At 41.7% G+C, this 26,396-nt stretch overlaps 2 protein-coding genes across 5 annotated transcripts in view; one reads left to right on the forward strand and one right to left on the reverse strand.

Annotated features, from left to right (window-relative positions):
• The window catches only part of LOC115105653 (neuroligin-3-like), a 32,059-nt gene extending 21,789 nt beyond the window's left edge, over positions 1-10,270 (reverse strand). Inside the window, exons 1-4 of the mRNA XM_029627910.2 lie at positions 10,149-10,270; positions 5,728-6,409; positions 2,565-2,714; positions 1,562-1,747 (exon numbers count right to left, since the gene is read on the reverse strand). Of these exons, the coding sequence (XP_029483770.1) occupies positions 1,562-1,747; positions 2,565-2,714; positions 5,728-6,211 (820 nt within the window). The 5' untranslated portion in view covers positions 6,212-6,409; positions 10,149-10,270. The remainder of the gene's footprint in view (positions 1-1,561; positions 1,748-2,564; positions 2,715-5,727; positions 6,410-10,148) is intronic.
• Positions 10,271-13,550: 3,280 nt separating this feature from the next.
• On the forward strand, positions 13,551-25,753 carry cchcr1 (coiled-coil alpha-helical rod protein 1). Of its 4 annotated transcripts, none has more exons than XM_029627913.2 (20): positions 13,551-13,734; positions 14,234-14,525; positions 14,633-14,800; positions 14,997-15,114; positions 16,613-16,807; positions 16,946-17,109; positions 17,190-17,304; positions 17,544-17,654; positions 17,800-17,943; positions 18,092-18,202; positions 18,648-18,754; positions 19,013-19,125; positions 19,278-19,350; positions 19,531-19,655; positions 20,680-20,868; positions 21,102-21,203; positions 21,365-21,516; positions 22,002-22,146; positions 24,952-25,104; positions 25,513-25,753. In XM_029627913.2, exons 1-19 carry the CDS (start codon positions 13,668-13,670, stop codon positions 25,089-25,091), a joined length of 2,631 nt encoding a protein of 876 aa, XP_029483773.1. In that variant the 5' UTR covers positions 13,551-13,667; the 3' UTR covers positions 25,092-25,104; positions 25,513-25,753. The 4 variants fall into 4 exon arrangements, with proteins under 4 accessions (XP_029483773.1, XP_029483772.1, XP_029483774.1 ...); XM_029627912.2 differs by having other exon boundaries at positions 24,952-25,093; XM_029627914.2 differs by having other exon boundaries at positions 24,952-25,049.
• The last annotated feature ends 643 nt before the right edge of the window (positions 25,754-26,396 follow it).

A 26,396-nucleotide genomic window follows, 5' to 3' on the forward strand; every position in this document is an offset into this window, starting at 1 on the left:
TTAATGTCTTATTCTAAAATGTATTCAATTGTTTTTTTCTCATCAATTTACATACAATAACCCACAATGACAAAGCAAAAACAGGCTTAGAAATGTTTGCACATTTATAAAATATAATGATAATAAATATCACATTTACATAAGTATTCAGACCCTTTACTCAGTACTTTGTTTAAGCACCTTTGGCAGCGATTACAGCCTCGAGTCTTCTTGGATATGACACTACAAGTTTGGCATACCTGTATATGATGAGTTTCTCCCATTCTTTTTTGCAGATCCTCTTTAGCTCAGTCCCTGCCACTGAGAGTTCAATCTTGGTTTCATCAGACCAGAGAATCTTATTTCTCATGGTCTCAGAGTTGTTTAGGTGCCATTTGGCAAACTCCAAGCGGGCTATTATGTGCCTTTTACTGAGGAGTGGCTTCCGTCTGGCCACTCTACCATAAAGGCCTTATTGGTGGAGTGCTGCAGAGATGGTTGTCCTTCTGGAAGGTTATCCCATCACCACAGAGGATACTCTGAAGCTCTGTCAGAGTGATCATCGCGTTCTTGGTCACCTCCCTGACCAAGGCCCTTCTCCCCGATTGCTCAGTTTGGCCAGGTGGTCAGCTCTAGGAAGAGTCTTGGTTCCAAAGGTGGTTCCAAAGGCCACTGTTTTCTTGGGGACCTTCAAGGCTGCAGACATTTTTTGGTACCCTTCTCCAGATCTGTGCCCCGACACAATCCTGTCTCGGAGCTCTGCGGACGATTCTGTCAACCTCATGGCTTGGTTTTTACTCTGACATGCACTGTCAGCTGTGGAACCTTATATAGACAGATGTATGCCTTTCCAAATCATGTCCAATCAATTGAATTTACCACAGCTGGACTCCAATCAAGTTGTAGAAACATCTCAAGGATGATCAATGGAAACAGGATGCACCTGAGCTCAGTTTTGAGTCTCATAGCAAAAGGTCAGAATACTTATGTAAATAAGATATTTATATTTTACATTTTTTATAACTTTGCAAACATATCTAAAAACCTGTTTTCACTTTGTCATTATGGGGTATTGTGTGTAGATTGATGAGGGGAAAATATAATTTAGTACATTTTTTAATAAGGCTGTAACGTAAAAAAATATGGAAAAAGGGAAGAGATCTGAATACTTTCCGAACACACTTTATAATGTAAATGTAAAACTAAATAATGGCATAATACAGAAATATATATTTTTTGCATTTTTGCATTAAAAACATCAAAGTACAAATAAAAGCAGATAACAGTAGATCTGTTTCAACACAGTGAATAAAGTCACTTCCCTGAAGCAATACTACAGAGCACAACACATTAATGTTAATGCTCCACATAAAGCTATACATTGAGATGAAGTACCAGATAATGTAGTACCTAGTATGTGTCTGTGAAAACTGCAGGCTGAGGAATCACTGGGTCTGTGTGTGTTTATCATGCGATAAAGCTATATAAAGGCATTCTCATTGGGCATGAGATTCACTGGTGACTATCCCCATCCCATCTCACCCCCCCTGCCCTGTCTATCCAGGTTGAGTTTTAGTCTTACCCTCAGAGTGATGGGACAGTGTGAGCAGGCTGACGCAGGATGCTCCGATCCCAGATCCAAAGACAGTGATGCGACCAGGGTCTCCTCCAAAATAGCCAATGTTCTTGCTGATCCAACGCAGGGCTTGGATCTGGTCCAGGAGTCCATAATTTCCTTTAGCTGCCTGGTCACCTGTACTGAGGAACCCTGAAGTGTACAGCAGAGGATATTAGTGTTATTTAACTTCTTTCTTGTCACACTTTTATCTGTGATTTACCATACCAGAGCAGGTTAAATACCTAGCTCAGTACATCATTCTCCTCCTCCTCATCCACTTTTTCATAAGGATACTCTCACTGCATGGTTCCTTGAGTTGCAACCAATATCTTTTTCTCCAATATGCATTCTCCAATATGCATTCTCCACTATGCATTCTCCACTATGCATTCTCCACTATGCATTCTCCACTATGCAGTATCAATCACAGAGAGAGGGGCAGGCCCTTTCCGCCCCTCGCACAGAGATACATGAAGTGTTACAGCTGTGATGTCGCTCCTACAAGAAAGACTCCAGAACTTGGCTGTGATTCCTGCATCCCTTCCTATTTAAATCAGTCTTCCAGGCTTGACAAAAGCAGTCAATTTCTCTGCAGGTTAGTTAAAAAAAAATGAACAGTGTTTTGGAATATTGTAGCTTGTATACACCAAGTAGGCGATTAATAGTCCTAACCATTGTCCTCTGACTGAGGAGTTCTAATCTTACTCCCTCCTCCAGACAATAACATACTGAAAAAGACTTTGCCTTCATAACCTGGGATTATACATTACACACCAGGAGAAAATGACTTCCATAGCAAATGATAGAAATGTAACAAATGAATAGAAGTTTGAATAACTGGCATAAGTGTACATATGAATTGGATCTCTGTGTGGAGATCAACGTTATGAGAAGAAGAAAATGTATCTTCGAGACTGAAAAGAAATTCCACAGACACCATTCAGAGATAGTAAGAGAATCCCATCACCTAGTACTCCGACCCTGTAGTTGAGAGTAATGACGATGACATTCCCATAGCTGGCCAGCACACTCCCATCGATCATATTTCCTGTCCCCTCCATGTAGGATCCTCCATGGATGTAGACCATCACAGGCCTAGCCTCAGTGTTCCGAATGTCTGCAGAGAGAATCAGCCATTTACTATTTGTACTGTAAAGAGTTACAGGCAAGGTAATGCAACATCAGAATACTGTAACCCCTACCAGACGGTAGACTCAGCAACATTTACACCACTAAAGCTGAAGGTAAGCTCAAGGTAATGGTATTGATTTTAGCAGATGTGCTTCGTGATTACGGTCTTGGTTGTGACGCACCAATGGAGACAAGAATGCAAAGCAAGGACACTACTCATACAGGCCTAACAGGGATCTATATTATGTCAATCTCAATGTTTTTCCCCCACAAAACTGTGTTTATACTAGAGCCTGAGCCATATTCTAATATTCTATTATTAGCAATATACCGTTTTCACATCTAGTATCTCTAAAGTGTATCTAGTTAATACTATGTGTTCACTATGTTCAACAGAGCATTCGTCTTCAGGCAAGGTGGTCATTTCTGTGCACCACGCTCCTATCAATTAATTTGTCATAATAGTGGTTAAATTACAGGACATGATTTTCTCTGCATCTAAAACAACAACTACTAAATATCGTTTTTTTGTCAGAATAAGGCATATAAACCCTCCCCACAATATAACTGCCCTCCCCGCCACAATGAAAAAATGACAAAGTAAAAAACAATTTGGTGACAAAAAGAATAAGGCATATGACCTGAACTGTAAGTTCAGTGTCAATGTGAGAAAGGCGTGAGTTGCCATAAAATAACATAAGGACACCCATTTCCTACATCACACTCAATCTCTTGAACAGTACGACATGTAGTGAATAGTAATAGCTTCATCCTCATGAGTCACTCATACGGTCCTCTCATGAGACCCACAGAGAGGTAGTGGAGGAGACTTTGAGATAAGATGTAGTTGGTTATAGATAGCCCAGTCTGTGATCCCTAGAAGACACAGGAAAATCTTCACTTCCCATTCTATTTATGGTGCTACAAAATAATATCTTTGTTGATTGGTATAGCCACAAAGATACAAGAAATAACCCATGTGAGTCATTGTTCAAATTGAGTACATTTGGGATCAATGGCAAATTGACCAGCATTTGTCTTCAAGGGGGACAAAATCAGTATTCAGTGTCCCAAAAAATCCATGACACAAAAAATACTGCAGATATGATATGGATGTCCAAATCAAAACAATTGAAAGTGAAATAGCTAAGACGCTGAGAGAATCAAGTGACTTATAATTGACTTGGCATGCCCACTGATAAACTAAGGTTTAACCACTTCTGAGTTGTCAAAGGTAAGATCGAAGACGAAAGTCTATGAAAATATCAAAAGTCAAAAAGTGTCTAAAAAGAAAAAACGTCATGCATTAAACTTTGAGCACCAAAAATACCTTCACTGTCACCATGAGAGAAATCCACTCCTTGACTCTTGCTGTGGGCCCCTAGGAATCACATCAAGGAGGGAAAAAAACAAAAAAGTACAAGAGAATTCAAAAATAGCATGATTGACCACCAAGGAAGGAAGATAGTGATATCCCAATCTGTGTCTCGGAAAATCTGTCAAAAATGGCGTTACTGTAAAAACAAAAGAATGTTTGTTTGCAGTAAACATAGGCTGTGCAGAATTTGAGGTAAGATATGATGTACTCTCCTTTTCATTGCCATGACTCAATCAGAACAAATTAGATTTACATATTGTACAAACAGTAACTTTTGACATCAGAATGTTGACTCCTTTCATTATTGGCTTTCCAATAATAACAAATAAAAAATGTATAGAAATCAATGTGTTTTTCGAATAAACATGTCATGGGTGGATGTTATTGTGTGGAATGATCTTACTCTGGATTGCTCTTAATTTCGCACAGCAGAGAGACACACACACTCTCAGGCATAGATGGACGCACACATCTCTGACCGACATTTATCGGTCTCTACTGTGTTGATTTTCAAATACGATGACGATGTGATCTTGGTTTGGAGCCAACTCTGAAGTCACTTTGCTCCTTTTTACTTCTTTGTTAGCTTACATACCTTCTTCTCTACATACTTTCTTGTTGGGTTTTCTGGCACATTCCTTGGATACTCTTTTGACTGAAAAATGAATGAAAGACTACGAAATAACAGAAGGCTCTGAAAGATTGAAGAAGCATGCAGGCACCCAATTCCCAATCCGGTTCACTTTTTATCACCTCGGGAACTATACAAGGGAGGTAGTGGGATAGGGGGTTAAAGATATACATCGAATTAAATAATATTCATAATGATTTCACAATGCTGCACACAGTCCATTTTCACATGCACCCTGTCTGTATATTGTATGAGCCCTAATACTCTACAAAATAAATGAAGGAAAGGAAATGGGTTTATCAATCACAATAGTGTTTACTTGAGACTAAGCACCTCCGAATTTGTAAATATTGATCTACAGATCCATAGCATAGAAATATATAAATGTATTGCACCTCAGATTCTTACACGGTTAAGGCGTTTCATTGTAAACAACAGGCCTCTAGTGCACAATAACAAACATTTCACCGGCCCAACAAATGTCTGAGTCTGATTTATCATAACTATTGAGCCATTCCCAGTAGTTAGGTTATGCCATGCTGTAGGCTATATTCTGACTTTAAATTATTAGTTGTCTGACGCAATAATAGGTTTTATATCAGTGTGTGATTTTCCCGTAGAGAACACAATGAACGGAGTCAACAGTGTAACAGGATAAAGAAGAGTTGGTGACATGACTTCGGATGAGAAAACAACTTGGGGTGGCACAAATGAGATGCACAAGGACAACTGCTGCATACGCAAAACATGATGATTGCAAGGTGACAGCAAGGCCAATACAGTAAACATGATGATTGCAAGGTGACAGCAAGGCCAATACAGTAAACATGATGATTGCAAGGTGACAGCAAGGCCAATACAGTAAACATGATGATTGCAAGGTGACAGCAAGGCCAATACAGTAAACATGATGATTGCAAGGTGACAGCAAGGCCAATACAGTAAACAACATGGATTGTCCCTTTGGTCCATTTTACCCGTTCCACTCACCATCCTCTGTTGGAATATAGATGTTTAAATACAAACAGTCCTCGTTCTGATCCTGAATGAGGTTGGCCACTGTGTCCAGGTTATAGGTGAACCATATGGGCATCATGATCTCAGGCACTGTGTTGCGGATGTTCTGAGGGCACACGGGCATGAAGTGGGTAGCATTCTTGATCCCTGACCAGGAAGAGGGCTGCTCTGGGGGCATGAAGCGCTTCTCCCCGATGGGAGGGGCAGCATACGGCACCCCAAGGTACTGGTCAACGGGCTTAAGGACCTCGCCTGGCACCGCAACCCGGAGGCCCCTCAGCTTCCCAAACTGGGTGTTCACAGTCGGGTTGAAGTTCTGGCTGGTCACCACTGTAAATGGCCAGTAGGAACATAACATCCACATTAAAAGACCACGGCGGGTGGTGATGGTTGCGGTTCCTCGCCGATTTGATAGGTGTGCAGGCAACACATGGTGCGTAAACTCTGCCAAACACATGGTCTGGGCAAGTGAGTGCCCTTGCACCACGCCAATGTACACTCGAGTGTCCTCTCAACCCCTATGACCTACTATATTCCACTTAACCAGGCATCGCTCAACCTGCCCTGGGCGCCAATGGTTACTAAAAACAAATGAACAAAGCCCAGGTATTCACTCATCTCCAGCTCCAATTCTCATTGCTGTTCTGAAACCGAGCTGCAAACAAGAGAGACAAATGGTTAGGTGAGCAAACATCGGTGGGTTGCTAACTGCAATTCCCCTGAGTATACTGACGGGACTATGTTGCCAGATTACTTGAAAACTGGGGCTTCTAAATATATAGAGCGGTAGTTGCTCATCATTCGTATGCTTTCACAGAAGATAGGCTCCCTGTAGACAACCCACACAATCATTTCAAAGCAAACTAATCACTTGGGAGAACTCAAGGGACCATTTGAACACATTACTTTGGTGAGTGAGTGGTAGTATTGTCTGTAATCCAGCAGAATGTGAATGTAAATACTGTATATGTAAATATATATCGCAGAGGATATGCTCATTGGCCTCAATTGTCTTCTTTTTTTACGATTTCACCTGGGACAAATATTACTCTACAAACAGGCGATATAATTTCCAGCGTCATGTTTGTTATAAACACCCTTTCATGGTTCTAGTGTGGGCTGACATTACCATGGGGAGAAGATTTGAATTATCTGAAAAAGCATCTGCATCGATGAAGGCAGAATGTTGTATAGTGCAATGCATCTGGAAGTAAGGGATTTAGTAATATACTGCACATTCACTTTCTCTCATTTAAAAGACAGTAATGAACGGGACAGAAATATCAGAAAAACAACACTGAAGTAACCTTTGAGTGGAAGGATGAAAAGCTGTGATGGAAGGAAGTACAGTGCCATATAATCATGTTCTTACCCATGATGCCTGCATGTGCATAGTATAGAGCCACAGCAGCATGGCAACAACAACCCTCCAGTAAAACAGCTAAACACTAGACTAAATCCTAATGAAAACAGTAAAACAGCTAAACACTAGACTAAATCCTAATGAAAACAGTGAAACAGCTAAACACTAGACTAAATCCTAATGAAAACAGTGAAACAGCTAAACACTAGACTAAATCCTAATGAAAACAGTAAAACAGCTAAACACTAGACTAAATCCTAATGAAAACAGTGAAACAGCTAAACACTAGACTAAATCCTAATGAAAACAGTAAACCAGCTAAACACTAGACTAAATCCTAATGAAAACAGTGAAACAGCTAAACACTAGACTAAATCCTAATGAAAACAGTAAAACAGCTAAACACTAGACTAAATCCTAATGAAAACAGTGAAACAGCTAAACACTAGACTAAATCCTAATGAAAACAGTAAAACAGCTAAACACTAGACTAAATCCTAATGAAAACAGTGAAACAGCTAAATACTAGACTAAATCCTAATGAAAACAGTGAAACATCTAAACACTAGACTAAATCCTAATGAAAACAGTAAAACAGCTAAACACTAGACTAAATCCTAATGAAAACAGTGAAACAGCTAAACACTAGACTAAATCCTAATGAAAACAATGAAACAGCTAAACACTAGACTAAATCCTAATGAAAACAGTGAAACAGCTAAACACTAGACTAAATCCTAATGAAAACAGTGAAACAGCTAAACACTAGACTAAATCCTATTGAAAACAGTAAAACAGCTAAACACTAGACTAAATCCTAATGAAAACAGTAAAACAGCTAAACACTAGACTAAATCCTAATGAAAACAGTAAAACAGCTAAACACTAGACTAAATCCTAATGAAAACAGTAAAACAGCTAAACACTAGACTAAATCCTAATGAAAACAGTGAAACAGCTAAACACTAGACTAAATCCTAATGAAAACAGTAAAACAGCTAAACACTAGACTAAATCCTAATGAAAACAGTGAAACAGCTAAACACTAGACTAAATCCTAATGAAAACAGTGAAACAGCTAAACACTAGACTAAATCCTAATGAAAACAGTGAAACAGCTAAACACTAGACTAAATCCTAATGAAAACAGTGAAACAGCTAAACACTAGACTAAATCCTAATGAAAACAGTGAAACAACAGTGTTGCAGAGCTACAGGCAATAGAAACAGTGTAACCAGCCTCCTGGGTCATCAGGCTGGGTACTTGCTTGTCGGTATGGATGACTACAAGAACATGCAAGCATAAGTTTGTTTCCCTAAATGAATTTCTTAAGCATTTATTGATAGACCATGGTAGAGGCACCTGAAAGTGAACCTACTCTTTTCTGGAATGAACAGATAATGATTCTGTCAAAAAACAGAAATATCTCTGAGTCCTCTACCTCTTCAAAAGTGTACAATCTGGGTTGTGAAAATATATCAGAAAAAAGTAGTGAATGTAGCTAGATAAACGCTGTTTTTATTTGTTTATTGTCAACTTGTGCAATGATTGCAATTTATTGGCTGATGTATGGATACAGAAACAGGCTAAAGGTTGACAAAGTAAGCCTCAGCTTAGGTTAATCAGGAGGCCAGGCAAAGCTGCAGAGGTATATTCCCTAAACACATAGGATTGCGTTTAGACTAGCAGGGGAGATGGAAGAGACTTCCCGACAAGACATGAATACGAATAGATTACAACCCACGGTCTCTTATACTTGCAATGCTGTGGGAGCTATCTGATGCCCATGCAATGTGTGTAGCCTACATTGAAAATAAATAAATGATCCAGAGTTCTCAATATCCTTATATTAAAGTCATCACTTCAAAATACTGACAGGCCCTGTGTCTAAGTCTGCAACTAAATGCCACAACCTGTCCTATTTTCCTGAGTTGTGTGTAATTTTCAGTGAAAAGGCTGTTGATTAAGAAAATACATAGAGAACAACAATGGTCACTTTGAGTGTAGGCCATTAGCCTAATGCTTTCAAATATACTCAATATGTCAAATACAGACAATTAACCATAAGTTATACCACACTCAAAACAGGTGTGTTAACATCCTGAATATAGTCTACAAATGTTGCATTTATGGGCCAAAGCTGGGCAAAAAATTAATTCATGCATTTAAAGATGCATTTGAAAAAACAACATTGTTGAGGTCCGTTATGGCGGCTACAGGCCCACAATAATGTAATGATATCAGTGGCTCTATTGGCTATGCCAGTCATACGCACAATTACAACCACATCCCCAATGACAACTTGTAGTGAATTACTCTACACGGGGAGTCTAATTGGACACACATGGCATGCTTTGACATTTCGCCTATAAATTTGTGTTAATGAATCCCAATTGCATTATACCGATTCCAAGGTAGCAGCCTGTGACCATTGGCAGAATGGTTATGGCTAAAAGATAACCGGAGTGCGGCGCAAATAAAGCAGTTTATTTCTCATCTCTATGTAAGGCACGCAAGGTGCTATAGCCGAATCCAGTGGCCTTGCAATTTAATCAGTGTTAATCCTTCCAAATCGTTCAATTAGTCCAACTCGTTTTAGTGTAAAACTAAAACATGCACGGTTACATGGTAAAAGGATGATAATGTCACAGAACACCTCGTTGAAGGTGAGCTGGTGGCACTGATTCACCAGTAATAGGCAACGATGCGTTAAAATGTCAGAGTGAAAAAGAGACTGAAAACCAGACGTTCACACAAAAGACCAAGCCACAGACAGCCCTGCTCCTCCAAATGCCCAAATAAACACCAAGGATGCGGTTGATGAAAAAAACGTTGCAAATGTTGACCCTAATTATCACATGCAAAACATCTAAAATATCATCAACATATTATACAATTATGTTTAAATGTGCTACAATTAAAATACATCATATTATGAAAAGAATACCCATGATCCTGCTATGTGGGATCGTGGTGTGTAGTAAAATCTTGCCAAACCTTCATCTCATGGAAAGGGAATTTTCGACTCACCTGCTCTAACGGAGGCTCCTACTCTTCATCCCCGGTTTGCTCTTCTCCATATCATTTCGTTTTCATGGCACTGCACTGATGATCACATTTCATTATTATTATTTTTTAAATCGCATGCAAATATTTTGCTTTCAATTCACATGTTCTATTTTGTCTTCTTGATTAACATTAATATATTAGCCCTTTCGGTTTGTGCGCGCGCAGCTCGTTCACGACGGCAAGGTCAGGAGCGCCCACTGTCTTCGCGTTTCTAAGCAACCATGGGGATACGCGTGAGCTGACAGACAGGCAGTAAAGAAGTAAAGGGAATGTATCTGTATCATGGTCTAATCAAAATTATGTATATTTCATTATAATAATTAGGCTATATGGAATCTAACGCATCAGGTAGCCTTTCCCCGGGTCCCTTGTGTGATCAATCAAATGTATTTCTAGAGGCCTTTTACATCAGAAGATGTCACAAAATGCTATACAGAAACCCAGCCTAAAACCCCAAACAGCAAGCAATGCAGATGTAGAAGCACGGTGGCTAGGAAAAACTGCCTAATGAAAGACACAGAGTGATGCAGATTCAGGTCTCATCTAATTTAAAATTCAAATATAAGGGTCTAAATGTAGGCTGTGTGTGTGATAGCCTAAGCATAACCAATGCTGTTTAAGGATAGGCCTATAATCTGCATTGTCTTCCTGGCAATTCAATGGGAATCATTCGATAAGATTCAGCAAATTCTGCTAAAACCATGTCAACGTTTGAATGGGAAAATGGTGCTGGTAATGAATAAGGAATTTATCATTTTTAGATGTCTTTACTAAAACATTAAAATGTGAATGGTCTAATATAGTAAATGGTTTATAGTTGTAAAATAAGTTTCAATTATAAAGAGGCGCTCAGCATCACCCACCCAAACACATGCAGTATCTGGTGCTGATGCTGCGTTGGACAGCTCCCCCTTGTGGTAGATTTAAAAATCACAGCCATCGTGGGCAACTTCAGTGGGAAACGATGTTTTAAAGTAACTGTCCAGTGAAAATCTGTTAACGCGTACCCAAATAATGTTGTTGACTCGTCCTATACTTATATTTGTGGCCAAAGCACAAATTAGATTTTAAAAAATGCTTCCAAAGCCCCACCTCAAACCGTTTAAAAAAGAATAGCTATTTCCTCATAGAGGATGCCTTCATGTTTCTGACTGAGACTTCTAATTGGCTCACCGTTTGAGCTGGCCAATCAGCTCTTTTACTTGTCATTCATATTTTTATTGACCGGTATACGCCCTCACCATTTTGTTGTTGGGGTACTCATCTTCTATCTGTGCCATTATAGCGTCTGTGACAGCACGGGCAGCGCCAATGAGGCTCTCTCTATTTTGAAGTGGTCAATTTTCTTCTTCACGATTGGCTGATCCCTCCTGATGATCCGGTTGGACATGATTCCAACAGGGTCACTAAAAGCTGGATCAGCCAATGAAGTTGTAAGTCCCACCTAAATTGACGATATGAAAATGTTGAAAGCCTTCAATGGCGCTGCTCATGCTAATATGGCAGTTTGGCCACTAGAGGCCACTAATCATTCTCTATAGATGTGTTGACAACATCACGAAAATTAAACCAAATATTTTTTTAGAACTAAACCAAGACAGACCACAAGCATGTCGTTTCCAATGGGAACAAATTAGTCATAGTGGGCAGAACAAGCAAGGAGGTGGGCAGAGCCAAGCACGAGCATCATCTGCATATTTCCGTTAGCTAACGCCTACTTTGTGAATTGCGCGAATGCAATAACCCCATTCAACTAAACACACCTTCTAAACAACGCGATTTTTGAAACCCTTTGCAAATGGCAAAGTCTACAAAACGTAGTCCACTCTTTTCGGAACAGCTTGTAGTTTTGGGAACAGAAAACGGTATTGAGATCAAATGTTTCATCGATGAGAACATTTGCAGAATTTCGGCCAAAATCCATCTCGTTCCATCCTCTCCCACTTCTTCTCACTACCATATGATTGGGAACGCCAAGCGGATGCTTCACATTTATACATCCAGTGAAATATCTGTCTCATTGTTCTATCTGTGATTATACAGTATGTGCGCTTCCATGGGGCAGAAGTCAGCGTGTTGTTATGATTCGGGACGGCCAGATTGCTAGCAAGAATAACAAGGAACTCCATGTAAGGGGCTGGTTTCATCTTGTTCTTGATACCATGTCTTGCTTTGACTGAGTTCATGGCAATGCAAATATGGCAAATGTCACTAACCAACAACTGTAAGGATGTATTTGAGAGGAAACAAGTGCTCATTGAGCAAATGTATTTATGTTTTCAATAAACATTGGAGACGAAATATAGTTTGCATGTTGTCAACCATCAAAGCCAACCCCTTGCTGTTTTGCCCCATTGTTGTGCACACATCGGTTGTTAGGAAAAAGAGGACCGAGCACCCCCCCATTCTCATTGATGGGGCTGTAGTGGAGCAGGTTGAGAGCTTCAAGTTCCTTGGTGTTCACATCACCAACAAACTAACATGGTCCAAGCACACCAAGACAGTCGTGAAGAGGGCACGACAAAACCTACTGTATTCCCTCTCAGGAGACTGAAAATATTTGGCATGGGTCCTCAGATCCTCAAAAGGTTTTACAGCTGCACCATCGAGAGCATCCTGACCGGTTGCATCACTGCCTGGTATGGCAACTGCTCGGCCACCGATCGCAATGCACTACAGAGGGTAGTGCGTACGGCCCAGTACATCACCGGGGCCAAGCTTCCTGCCATACAGGACCTCTATACCAGGCGGTGTCAGGCCCTAAAATATTGTCAAAGACTCCACCCACCCTAGTCATAGACTGTTCTCTCTGCTACCACACGGCAAGCGGTACCGCAGCGCCAAGTCTATGTCCAAGAGGCTTCTAAACAGCTTCTACCCCCAAGCCATAAGACTCCTGAACATCTAATCAAATGCTAACTATTTGCATTGCCCCCCCCCCCCCCTTCTACACTGCTGCTACTCTGTTATTATCTATGCATAGTCACTTTAATAACTTTACCTACATGTACATATTATCTCAATTACCTCGACACCGGTGCCCTCGCACATTGACTCTGTACTGGTACCCCCTATATATAGCACCGCTATTGTTATTTTAATGCTGTTATTGAATTATTTGTTATTCTTATCTCTTACTTTTTGGGGTATTTTCTTAAAACTGCATTGTTTGTTAAGGGCTTGTAAGTAAGCATTTCACTGTAAGGTCTTCACCTGTTGTATTCGGCGCATGTGACAAATACAATTTGACTTGATTTGATCGATATACATCAATGTTTTAACAAATCTATTGCCGTTTACCAAAACGATTGAGAATGCAACGCCCACGCAACTACTCCATCACACGTAACTACGTAAACAGGAAGAGTCGTTGCTGCGACGCGTCGCCATGAAAGTGTTGTTCAAAATGATCCCGCGCACAATACGAAGTGTACTCTTTTGTAACTTGTTTTAGAACAGTGGTCATTTTACGATTATCTGATGGAAAGATGCAATGAGGATGAGAAGCTGAATGCCCCGTCCGATTTTGTGGCATCAAGTGTCTCAAGTAAGTCCTAAAAAGCTAGCTAGCTAAGTTAGTTAGTTGGCTAGCTACCCGGAAGCTAACGCCAGCTGCGCCTAACGTTACATAGAACATAAGTAGCATTGCTAACCAATTACTTAAGTTATATAATTTTCTAAGTTATACAGCAGCGTAAGTTGTGTCTTGTGAGCTGTTGCACCAAACGTACCTAGTCGCGTATGCGCCGAACCTGTCCTCTTGGATGGCATTGGGACCATATGGAACATTTGGCAAATACAATTAAATTTATATTGATGGGTACACTTGCTGTTTTGACTTCCTCCATGGGTACAGTCGCAATGGCCGCCAGTCCACCCATTATGCCACCCATTATGCCACCATTGACTTGAATGGGGATGTCCATTCTATTCATTCTATTTCTATATTTGGGACAGCATGTGCGACTACCTTACTCGCAGGTGTTCTGTTACATGCTTGTTTCAAGTACATTCTCACATACTGAATACTGCATATTGTTTTTCAGAGGGTAGTCAGAGGAACCTGATGCCCCCATCCCATTTCACCGCAAGCACCCAGTCTGCCTCCATCATAGTACCAGGGACTGTTACGGGACGAGGGACAACACCAATAAAATGGGTCACCCATGCCACAACACCCCCATCGGACTCTGGCCCTGCCAACCCATGGCTCACCATGGCTCAGGCCAAAAAGGAAATTCTAGAACTACACAGAGAAAACCAGAGGATTCTGATGTTACAGGGAGACTGCTCCAGAGGAACAGAGTCAACAGAGGATTCTGCCCACTCCATAGCAAGGTCAGGTGCTGCTCTATATGCCTTGCTTATGAAATCCACTTCTTTCACTTCTCACCCATGTCTATTAACTTAACACCTAACCTGCTCCTCCCACCCCCCACACACAGGTCTGGAGCGAGAGGTGAGCAGGCCTCCAGGTGGGAGACAGAATGGAGACTGGACACAGAGCGTTTCAGGGCAGAGTCAGAGAGGCTGAAAGGCCAGGTAGAAGCACTGAAGGAAGTTGGAGGGAGACAGAGAGAGGAGATGAGGGACAAAGAAACTTATCTGAACAGGTATTATAGTGTGGGTGTATAGACACTGACTTGTCATTATGGCATATTAGTAGCCTAGATCTTACATTCCTCATTCAATAATTCACATTTTATGGAGAAATGTGTATCCTGCTTCTATTCTAAGTAGACCTACTTAATTTTTTTTTTTAAGTTACCAGTGATATTACCTCCCCTCTCCTTACACCCTATATTGCAGGCAGAGTCATGAAATGGAGGCGATGCGGGAGGAGTTATATAAGACTAAGACTGAGCTCAGCCAAGTCAGTGTGGAGCTAGTCCAAAAGAGAGAGGACAAAGAGAGACTCAGCACCCAGGTAACAGTTATTCACAATAACTCTACATTTGTGTAGGTTGTCATCCCAGCTCACCTCTGTTTTATGTGTGGTGGTAACTAAGGGAAAGTTCAGTTATTTGCATCTAGCTTGCAGCAACTGTGCCATGATTGCAGCATCATCAGCAACAATGGCATGATTGCAAAACTATTCAGTGCATTTGGAAAGTATTCAGACCCCTTGACCTTTTCCACGTTTTGTTACGTTACAGCCTTATTCTAAGATTAGTTCAATATTTTTTTCCTCGTGAATCTACACGCAATACCCCATAATGACAAAGCAAAAACAGGTCTTTAGAAATATCAAATTTACATAAGTATTCAGACCCTTTACTCAGTACTTTGTTGAAGCACCTTTGGCAGCGATTACACTCTAGATTCTTCTTGGGTATGACGCTACAAGCTTGGCACAACTGCATTTGGGGAGTTTCTCCCATTCTTCTCTGCAGATTCTCTCAAGATCTGTCAGGTTGGATGGGGAGCGTTGCTGCACAGCTATTTTCAGGTCTCTCCGGTGATGTTCTCTCCGGTGATGCCTTTTACTGAGGAGTGGCTTCCGTCTAGACGCTCTATCATAAAGGCCTGATTTGTGGAGTGCTGCAGAGATGGTTGTCCTTCTGGAAGGTTCTCCCATCTCCACATAGGAGCTCTGTCAGAGTGACCATCGAGTTCTTGGTCACCTCCCTGACCAAGGCCCTTCTCCCCCAATTTCTCAGTTTGGCCGGGCGGCCAGCACTAGGAAGAGTCTTGGTGGTTCCAAACTTCTTCCATTTGAAGAATAATGGAGGCCAATGTATTCTTGGGGACTGTCAATGCTGCAGAAATGTTTTGGTACCCTTCCCCAGGTCTGTGCCTCGACACAATCCTGTCTTGAAGCTCTATGGACAATTCCTTCGACCTCATGAATTGGTTTTTGCTCTGACAATGCACTGTCAACTGTGGGACCTTGTGTAGACAGGCGTGTGCCTTTCCAAAAATGTCCAATCAATTGAATTGACCACAGGTGGACTCCAATCAAATTGTAGAAACATCTCAAAGATGATCGATGGAAACAGGATGCACCTGAGCTCAATTTCGATTCTCATAGCAAAGAGTTTGAATGTAAATAAGGTATTATTATTTTAATACATTTGCAAAAATGTCTAAACAGTTTTTGCCTTGTCATTATGGGGTATTGTGTGTAGATTGAAGAAAAATAATAATTGAATCAAATTTAGAATAAGGCTGTAACGTAACAAAATGTGGGAAAGGGGAAGGGGTCTGAATACTTTCTGAATACATTGTATATTGATGGTCCAAGAAATGCTATAGAAGCCAAGTCAGGTATGCTTGCAGCCCCCAAGGACTGTAATTTTGAATCACTGCTTCAAAACAGCTATTGGTTTAAATCAATTCCCTGCTCCCCGGCTTCCACTCAAACCTCTTCTTTATTTACTACATTGACCTTGTATTGGACAATGCCTGCTCTCTGTGGTGTGCAGCTGGAGATGCTGGAGAGGAAGTCTGGGGAGGAGGCTGAGAGGCTGAGGAGGGAGGTGGAGAGGAGCAGACAGGAAACCCACAGGCTGACCAGGGAGGCTGATACAGCCAGGCTGCAGGCTGGGGAAGAGGCCAAGCAGGAGTTGCAGAAACTAAATAAGCAACTGGAGGAATCCCACTGGAGACATGAAACACAAGTAAGAGTATTTTTTTCAGATTGTTTACATTTCTTTCTGAACAATTTAACAAACATGGCGCAAATAATACATTTTTTTGTATTATGATGATATACATGTGTAAGTTTTATTGTGGTTCTCTTTATTTGTTCCATCTAGTTGCAGCAGTTGACTGCCACCCATGACACTGAATTGTCCACAGTCAGACAGACGAGCTCTGAGGTGCAGGAGAGGTCATGTCATCTGTCAAAGGAGGTGACTCATCTGAAGTGCTGTCTACTGGAAGTGTCTGCAGAGAGAGATGGACTGAAAGAACAACTAAGGTAGGTGTTATATTTGATCCCAAAACTTCAATGGATGAATACATGGATAGTATCTCATTTTGGGGTTTTATTTTTTTCAGCCAAATGGGCAATGCTTTTGAGACCCAGTCAGCAACGTTGCAGAGTCTTAGAAACTACATTGGACAACTTACCCCTGAGAGAGGGTTGGAAGAGAAACTAACTGAAACCATTCAGGTGGGGAGATTCATTGATAACATTGATTTAGATCAAGTTACTTGTGTGCTCTAAGGAAACACACAAGGAAAAATACAGTTGGTGCTTAACCAAGCAGAGAAATGGATTGTTCTTCCAGCAATGTCTTGCCTGTAGAACAAGGTGAATCTTGGCTCATTTAATCTCAATGTATGGTATGAGCATATGTTCTTATTACCATGTAATAAGTAGTCAATATTCTAATCTGACTTCCTCTATAGACACTGAATAGGGAGAAGGAGGCTCTGCAGGTGACAACAGAGCTTCTGACGGTCAGACTCAACTCTGTGAACGACATATTGGCCCTACAAGAGGAGGAGATGGTAGAGAAGGTGTTTGAACCATGCTTGTGTGTTCACAGCTGATGCAAAATCCTCTTATTTCTTTCAGATATTTGATTAACATCCATTCCCCCATGTGTGGGTGACTATATCTGTGTGGTTTGTGGGTTAAGTAAAGGCTTTGTCACGTCCACAGACTCTGTCAGACCCTCTCCTGAAAGCTGGGCCCAAAGGCACTCGGGTTCTGCGTTGCTGGAGAGAGAAGGTCTTCATGTTGTTGGTCCAGCTTCGCTCAAAGGATATGGAACTGAGGGGAGAAAGGGATAAACTTCACTCAACCGTATGTGATTTAGGAGGCTTATGACTTAACTTGACGAACTCCAACCACTGTGAAATAATGTTCCGTGTATAAATAGGCAAATCGTGATAAGGGACATAATCGAAACGTGCAGAAACATCCATTACTCTATTGTGTCCTGTTGCTTCAGATCTCGTCTCTGGAGCAGGAGGTGAAGAAGGAGAAGTACCAGTCCAATGTGTTCCAGCACAGCCTGCAGGACAGAACAGCTGAGCTGGAGCTGGAGAGGGTGGCTAGGGAGGTGAGGAGGAGCAGGGGGACAGCCTCTGTGGGAGTGTCTCAATGCATCTCTTCATAGGATGTCTTTCCTCCATTTTGTTGAGACATGATGCATCTGCTGTTGCCAGGAGGAGTTGCCAATTACCTCTGTTGTGTTAGCACAGCAGAGGGCGCCACTTCTCACGAAAAACCTCTTACGCACCTCCCATTAGTATTAAGAGAATGCAAAAAATGCTTCCTTTAAAAATGTTATAGCAAGATTAAAATGTCCAGATTAAATACTCTCAAACAATCCTCAAAAGACACAATTGAACCCCGAAGTCAGTGTGCGATGACATTAAACTTTTTTCAGAAGTTTGACATTTAACTGTATATGTAATCAAAAGGTCACTATGACCTCATCCAAAAGGAGACCCTAGTAGTTGTCTGGTGGCGGGTCGGTTTTTATGTTTGTCTGGTCCTGTCAGGCCGTGGAGCAGGACATGACTACGACTAAGAGGGAGAACACAGAGCTGAAGAGCTGGAGTCAGGAGGCAGAGGCTGGACTGAGGACAATGACAGAGGATACCCAGCGGTAAAGAGCTGACAGATAGACAGGTCCCCTTGACAACCACTATACAAGTCAAGCGTCGCCTGAGATATTTAAGTTGTACTAACTGTAATTTTGTACACTGGGCACCTAATCTTTTCCAGACTATTTCACAGTCCATATCACTCATACCATCTGTTACAAAATGTCCAATGACACAGGGTGAATTTGTGTACTACTCGATCCTATAATCCTCATTTGATGTCAAATCTTTTGTTATAGTACCAGTTCTTCTTTCTACAGATTCAGTCAGGCATTTGAGGCTAAGATGTCAGAGGTGGAGACTGTCCAAACACGTCTGAACAGCTTTGGCCAGAGGCTGACATTTGCCAAAAGAAGAGTGGACACAATTCAAGGTCTGTCTATAGATCTGAAATGATTTCTTCCCGCTTAACTACAGGAAATCTTACAACAGTGAGTTTAAATTGCATGTGCCCCTGGATAATTCTTTGCACTGTTTTATTCTGGCTCAGTTTGACTACATATTCACTGTACTGTTGTCTTGCAGGTCTAATGATGAGGAAGGAGGCCCTACGGAGAGTGCAGCAGGCCACTAAAGCAGCCAACCCGGTCTCTGAGCTGTATGATAACTGACCACACTGGACCACCTTGGCCCTGGGTCTCCCTGAACCCGAGCTGGCAATGGCCAGTTATTAATCAGGAAAATGCCTTGACTTGTAGACCTTTGCCCTAGTTTGTCCCTCTACCACTACATCTCCCATTGCCTCACTAGTTGTGCTGTCCTCTTTCTCTATTCACAGTGCCGCTGTCACAGAGCTCCAGGCAGAGCTGTCCTCGGCGTGTGAGGAGAGAGACAAGCTCAGGCAGGAGCTCAAGAGAACCCCCGAGCTCATTGAGAGTGCTCTGGCTGATGTCCGTGAACAGTGTACGCTGTTTAGTCATCTGTTCAGAGAGATTCAGACTTACATGAATTCCTTGTACCCTGTAGCTGTACCTACAGTAGATTTGCATGCACCATCAAATCAAATTTTATTTGTCACATTTGCCCGAATAGAACAGGTTTAGACCTTATAGTGAAATGCCTACTTACAAGTCCTTAACCAACAATGCAGTTTTAAGAAAAATAAGTATTAAGTTAAAAATACAATATAATTAAAGAGCAGCAGTAAAATAACAGTGGCAAAGGCTATACACAAGGGGTACCGGTACACAGTCAATGTGCGGGGGCACAGGTTAGTCGAGGTAATTGAGGTAATATGTACATGTAGGTAGAGTTATTAAAGTGACTATGCAGAGATAATAAACAGTAGCAGCGGCATAAAAGAGGGGTGGGGGCGACAATACAAATAGTCTGGTTATCCATTTGATTAGCTGTTCCGGAGTCGTAAGGCTTGGGGGGTAAAAGCTGTTTGGACCTAGACTTGGAGCTCTGGTACCGCTTGCCATGCGGTAGCAGAGAGAACAGTCTATGACTAGGGTGGCTGTACTATTTGACCATTTTTAACGCCTTCCTCCTCTTGTATATCCTGACTATGTGGTAGTAGAAATACTCAGAATACAGTACACCAGGGGTGTCAAACATACGGCTGGCTAGGGGGTCCAAGCCGGACTTCGGGTGGTTTGAATCCGACCCGTGGTGGGAAAAAAGTCAATATACTTTTTAAAATAACCAAAACCAAATGAGAACAGTGTGGTAATGATAATGAACCTAAATTCATATGGTTCATTGACTGTGTCCAGCTCGCTAATAATCACCGTAATAAAAGATGGAGAGTCCGGGATTCCCGGAATTATGGATTGAAGACTATATTTGGCCATTTTCACGGCGTGGAAAAAGAACCAGTTTTCCATGCGGCCCTTTGGACCTCATTGAAGACTGACTGCGGCCTCCTGGGCAAATGAGTTTGACACCCCTGCAGTACACCATCTGTGTTCCCCCTCCTCTCCAGTTGACAGTGAGGTGAGGCAGCTGAGGCAGGCTGCAGAGCAAAGCAGGGGGGAAGCCCAGGAGGCCCAGGCAGCCAGAGAGGAGGCCCAGCAGAGGCTGCAGGAGGCCCACACACAGCTAGAGGAGAGCAACCTCAACCTAGAGAAGCTCCATGCACAGCTGATCAGCCAACAGGAGGACAGTGACAGAGGTTAGAGAGGGATCAGGGTGGACTTAAGTGTACAATGCCAGGATTCCATTGTAATTCAGTCAATTAAGTTTACTGTCTGAATTTAAAATATCTTGTGTTCTGCAAGGATTTTTCAATCTATTCATCAAATTTCAATTTCTCTTGAAATCGATGTGACCGAATTGTTGACATGTCACAGAATGTTCTGTACCTGAATTTCTCCTTACACCATCTCTGTTTGACTGTCCCATCAGCTCTGCAGGCGAGAGTGTCTGAGACAGAGGATCACTGTGCTCAGCAGCTTAGAGTGATGGAATCTCAACTCAACACGGCCAGAAGAGAACACACCAAAGCAGGTGGCGGACACTTGACTCATTCATCACATCATGTCCATCTCAACACAAAATGCCAAAGGGTCATGTAGAGTTGAGAGGATTCATATATGCGTCTACAGAAATGTACTGTAGTGTAAATATATATGGCTAAGACTGATAGGACTCCTGTCTGTATGTTATAGTGGTAGCCCTGCGTCAGTTTGAGAGACAGGCTAAGAGAGAGAGGGAGCAGGAGAGAGAAGCACAATGCCTTCAGAGTGAACACACCAAGAGAGAAATCCAGGATCTACAGAAACTACTGCAAGAAAAGGACAAGGACAGAAATCTACTTTTGGTGAGTTCATTGGTTTTTTTCCCCATGTCTTGGTTTATTGTAAGTTAGCCACAAACCTCAGGCTTCGTTCACGTACTGTACATTTTGAACGCCTGGTGAACTTGTCGGCAGAAAGATGCTTAAAGGGGGTTAGTCTAGATGGAAACGAGTATTTGACATGGTTCAAGCTCTGAACAGAGGTTGTGTTCCTGAAAATTTTCAAAAAAACAACTTAAACTTTGTCCGACATGGTAGAAAAATATGAAAATGACAAACAAAAAAATGCCTCTACTAACGGGGAATGTCATTTCTACTCTGAGCCAATCAAATGTGAGCGTTGAATGCCAGCGCCTCCAACAGTCAACACGACGAGTTTTGGAAGGATGGCCTCCGATAGACTTATTGTTTACCATGTTGAGAGACTTCTTTTTTGTGAAACTGACAACTGTCAAGACACTTTCTTACACAGATCCATTTTCAGTATTTGTATATTTTGCCTCCCACAGGCGACTGTACGTGAGAGGGGTCTGATGAGTGAGTATAAGGCAGCCCGGACCACAGCCCTGCAGACTTCTGTGGCCTTGGAGCAGCAGCAGAGACCCTCAAGGAAGAGCAACACTCTGAGAGCCAAAGACCAGCCACAGACCAGAGGTAACTTCCACCAACACGTCACATTGTCTCGTCCTATGAATACCTCTTGTAATATAATACAAGTGTATGTATAACACTTTATACACTGAGTATACCAAAAATTAGCTACACCTTTCTAATATTGAGTTGCACCCCCTTTTGCCCTCAGAACAGCCTCAATTCGCCAGGGCATGGACTCTACAAGGTGTCGAAAGTGTTCCACAGGGATGCTGGCCCATGATTCCAATGCTTCACACAGTTGTGTCAAGTTGGCTGGATGGCCTTTGGGTGGTAGACCATTCTTGATACACACAGGAAGCTGTTGAGTTCTTGACACAAACTGGTGCACCTGGCACCTACTGCCATACCCCACGCAAAGGCTCTTAAATCTTTTGTCTTGCCCATTCACCATCTGAATGGCACACATATACAGTACCAGTCAAGTTTGGACACCTACTCATTCAAGGGTTTTTCTTTTTTTGAAACTATTTTCTATGTTGTAGAATATTAGTGAAGTCATCAAAACTATGAAATAACAGATGGAATCGTAGTAACGAAAAATTTGTTAAACAAATAAAAATATATTTTAGATTCTCCGAAGTAGCCCCCTATTGCCTTGATGACAGCTTTGCACTCTTGGCATTTTATCAACCAGCTTCATGAGGAATGCTTTTCCAACAGTCTTGAAGGAGTTCCCACATATGCTGAGCACTTTTTGGCTGCTTTTCAATCAATCAATCAAATGTATTTATAAAGCCCTTCTTACATCAGCTGATGTCACAAAGTGCTGTACAGAAACCCAGGCTAAAACCCCAAACAGCAAGCAATGCAGGTGTAGAAGCACGGTGGCTAGGAAAAACTCCCTAGAATGGCCAGAACCAAGGAAGAAACCTAGAGAGGAACCAGGCTATGAGGGGTGGCCAGTTCTCTTCTGTCTGTGCCGGGTGGAGATTATAACATAACATGGCCAAGATGTTCATAGATGACCAGTAGGGTCAAATAACAATAATCACAGTGGTTCTCGAGGGTGCAACAGGTCAGCACCTCAGGAGTAAATGTCAGTTGGCTTTTCATAGTCGATCATTCAGAGTATCTCTACCTCTTCTGCTGTCTCTAGAGAGTTGAAAACAGCAGATCTGGGACAGGTAGCACATCTGGTGAACAGATCAGGGTTCCATAGCCGCAGGCAGAACAGTTGGAACTGGAGCAGCAGCACGACCAGGTGGACTGGGGACAGCAAGGAGTCATCAGGCCAGGTAGTCCTGAGGCATGGTGCTTTTCCTTCACTCTGTGGTCCAACTCATCCCAAACCATCTCAGTTTGGTTGAGGTCGGGTAATTGTGGAGCCCAGCTCATCTGATGCAGCATTGCATCACTCTCCTTGGTCAAATAGCCCTTACACAGCCTGGAGGTGTGTTTTGTGTCATTGTCCTGTTGAAAAACAAATGATAGTCCCACTAAGCGCAAACCATATGGGATGTTGTATCGCTGCAGAATGCTGTGGTAGACATGCTGGTTAAGTGTGCCTTGATTTCTAAATAAATCACTGACAGTGTCACCAGCAGGGCACCATCACACCTCCTCCTCCATGCTTCATGGTGGGAACCACACATGCAGAGATCATCCGTTCACCTACTCTGCGTCTCACAAAGACACGGCGGTTGGAAACAAAATTTCCTATTTGGACTCATTAGACCAAAGGACAGATTTCTACCGGTCTAACGTTCATTACTTGTGTTTCTTGGCCCAAGCAAGTCTCCTCTTCTTATTGTTGTCCTTTAGTTGTGGTTTCTTTGCAGCAAATTGACCATGAAGGCCTGATTCACGCAGTCTCCTTTGAAAAGTTGATGTTGAGATGTCTGTTACTTGAACTCTGAAGCATTTATTTGGGCTGCATTTTCTGAGGCTGGTAACTCTAATGAATTTATCCTTTCTAGCAGAGGTAACTCTGGGTATTCTTTTCCTGTAGTGGTCCTCATAAGAGCCAGTTTCATCATACCGCTTGATGGTTTTTGCAGCTGCACTTGAAATGTTCCTTGTTGACTGACCTTCATGTCTTAAAGTAATGATGGACTGTCGTTTCTCATTGCTTATTTGAACGGTTCTTGCCATAATATGGACTTAGCCCTATTTGGTAAAGGCCATCTTCTGTATACCAACCCTAAATTGTCACAAGACAACTGATTGGCTCAAACGCATTAAGAAGGAAAGAAATTCCACAAATTAACAAGGCACACCTGTAAATTGAAATGTATTCCAGCTGACTACCTCATGAAGCTGGTTGAGAGAATGCCAATAGTGTGCAAAGCTGTCATCAAGGCTAAGGGTGGCTACTTTGAAGAATCTCATATCAAATATATTTGGATTGAACACTTTTTTTTTGGTTACTACATAATTCCATATGTGCTATTTCATGGTCTTGATGTCTTCACTGTTATTCTACAGTGTAGAAAATAGTAAAAATAAAGCGAACCCCCTGGAATGTGTAGGTGTGTCCAAACTTTTGACTGGTACTGTACAATCCATGTCTCAATAGTCTCTAGGCGTAACAATCCTTCTTTAACCCGTCTCCTCCCCTTCATCTACACTGATTGAAGTGGATTTAACAAGTGGCATTAATAAAGGATCATAGTTTCAACCTGGATTCACCTGGTCAGTCTGTCATGGAAAGAGCAGGTATCCTTAAGTATACTCCATGTATACTATTATCTATAACATGTTTATAGCAAATTTATAAAACAGAATGAAATTGTAATTTGACTCTAGTTAACATGCCTACAGACACACAGTAGTAACCAGTGAACTGTTCTGTGTGTTCCCTGTTAGACTCGCTACTGTCAGTGCTTGGGGACCTTCGGACTCTGAGTGCTGCAGTGGTCCACAGCTCAGAAGACGATGCAGAGGAGGAGGGATATGGGGACAGGGTACGGCATTCCAGAACCAGAGGGGACGACTCACTAAAGTGACGGTCCGCAATAAGTACTAGGAACTTTTTTTCTGCATTTTATTTTTTTTAAATTGCGATCCATTTCTGTTTTGAGAAAAACTTTTCAAGTCTCAAATCTTCGTTTTTTTTATACACTCTTCATGACTAATTGACATTTCATTACGTATGTAACTCAGACTCCATGTTGGTGGTAATTATGTTGGTGGATGATTTAGTGCTTTCTTAATGTCTATAAAATGGCGACACAACAGCAATGTTCCCAGTTAAAAAATGCATTGGATGTTTTAAGATTTCATGGATCTACTTAATGTTAATTGACCTTTGGCTGACAGGCTCCGGCCAGAGGAGAAGCTCACTGACTGTGATGAGTTCATATAAGGTAGGTGGACGTGTGGCCTGTGCGCCCAGTCTAATCAATAAGTCAATGTGCTTTCTCCCAGGGCCTCACAGCGTGACAGGAAAATCAAAACAGCGTGCCGCCTTCCGCTGGAGAAGACTAAAAAACAGGCTTGTTGTGACCCTGAGTGCTCTGAACTGTAGCACTGGAGACACGAGATTGACCTCTGCTGATGTTTCTATAGTCTTGCTAATGGTCGTGTTTATGAAGACATGGATCACCATCTTTGACAAAGTTGTGTATTTGTTTGTGATGTAATAAATTATGTTAATATTTAAAATATATATTTCATTGTGTCTGAGAAGTGCAGTTTTGATGGAACTTAGAACGCATTTCATGAACATTTGGACCGCCTGTCCTCCATTAAAGAATGGAGAGATCGTGACAGGATATGAAAACTAATTCCAGAGAATCAAGAGCAGATTGTGAGATGCTCAGATGGCTCTTACTTAAAGTGACCTGGTGATTCACGGTCTATCAGAAGCTGTCATCGTCTGGTTATGACTATAAGTCGAAGTCAGGCCTAACTGGAAGAGATGTTCAATTTAGTCACTATATTTAGTGTTGTGAAAGTATGTCCCCTTTTTATGCTTTAATTATATATATTTCCATTATGAAGCACTAGCTGGGTAAAGGAGTGATCAATTGGCTCCAGAAAAACAATCTGGACTGCAGCAGAGAAAAATACACAGGTGTGTGTGTGTGTATATATGTATATATCTATATATATATACACACACACATAAGCATTCATGATTATGATTAGCTATACTAATGTTAAATTAATTTAAATTAATTTAAGTGTAGCCCTGGTTCCTGTTTGTGTCCCTTGCCATCAGCCTCTTGTTGCTTTTCCTTTTACAGAACACCATTACAGTTTCATGCAATTTATGCAGCACTAATTGGGACTGAGGCTGTCCATGCCAA

The sequence above is a fragment of the Oncorhynchus nerka genome, linkage group LG22 (genome assembly GCF_034236695.1).
Source record: "Oncorhynchus nerka isolate Pitt River linkage group LG22, Oner_Uvic_2.0, whole genome shotgun sequence".
Taxonomy (NCBI): Eukaryota; Metazoa; Chordata; class Actinopteri; order Salmoniformes; family Salmonidae; genus Oncorhynchus; species Oncorhynchus nerka.

Bases quoted from the DNA above. Each gene is read 5' to 3' on its own strand.
- cchcr1 (XM_029627911.2), top strand. From the start codon at position 13,668: ATGGAAAGATGCAATGAGGATGAGAAGCTGAATGCCCCGTCCGATTTT. The intron at 17,944-18,091 runs GTATGTGATTTA...CTGTTGCTTCAG, and splicing joins GGGATAAACTTCACTCAACC to ATCTCGTCTCTGGAGCAGGA. The intron at 19,126-19,277 runs GTCTGTCTATAG...GTTGTCTTGCAG, and splicing joins AAGAGTGGACACAATTCAAG to GTCTAATGATGAGGAAGGAG.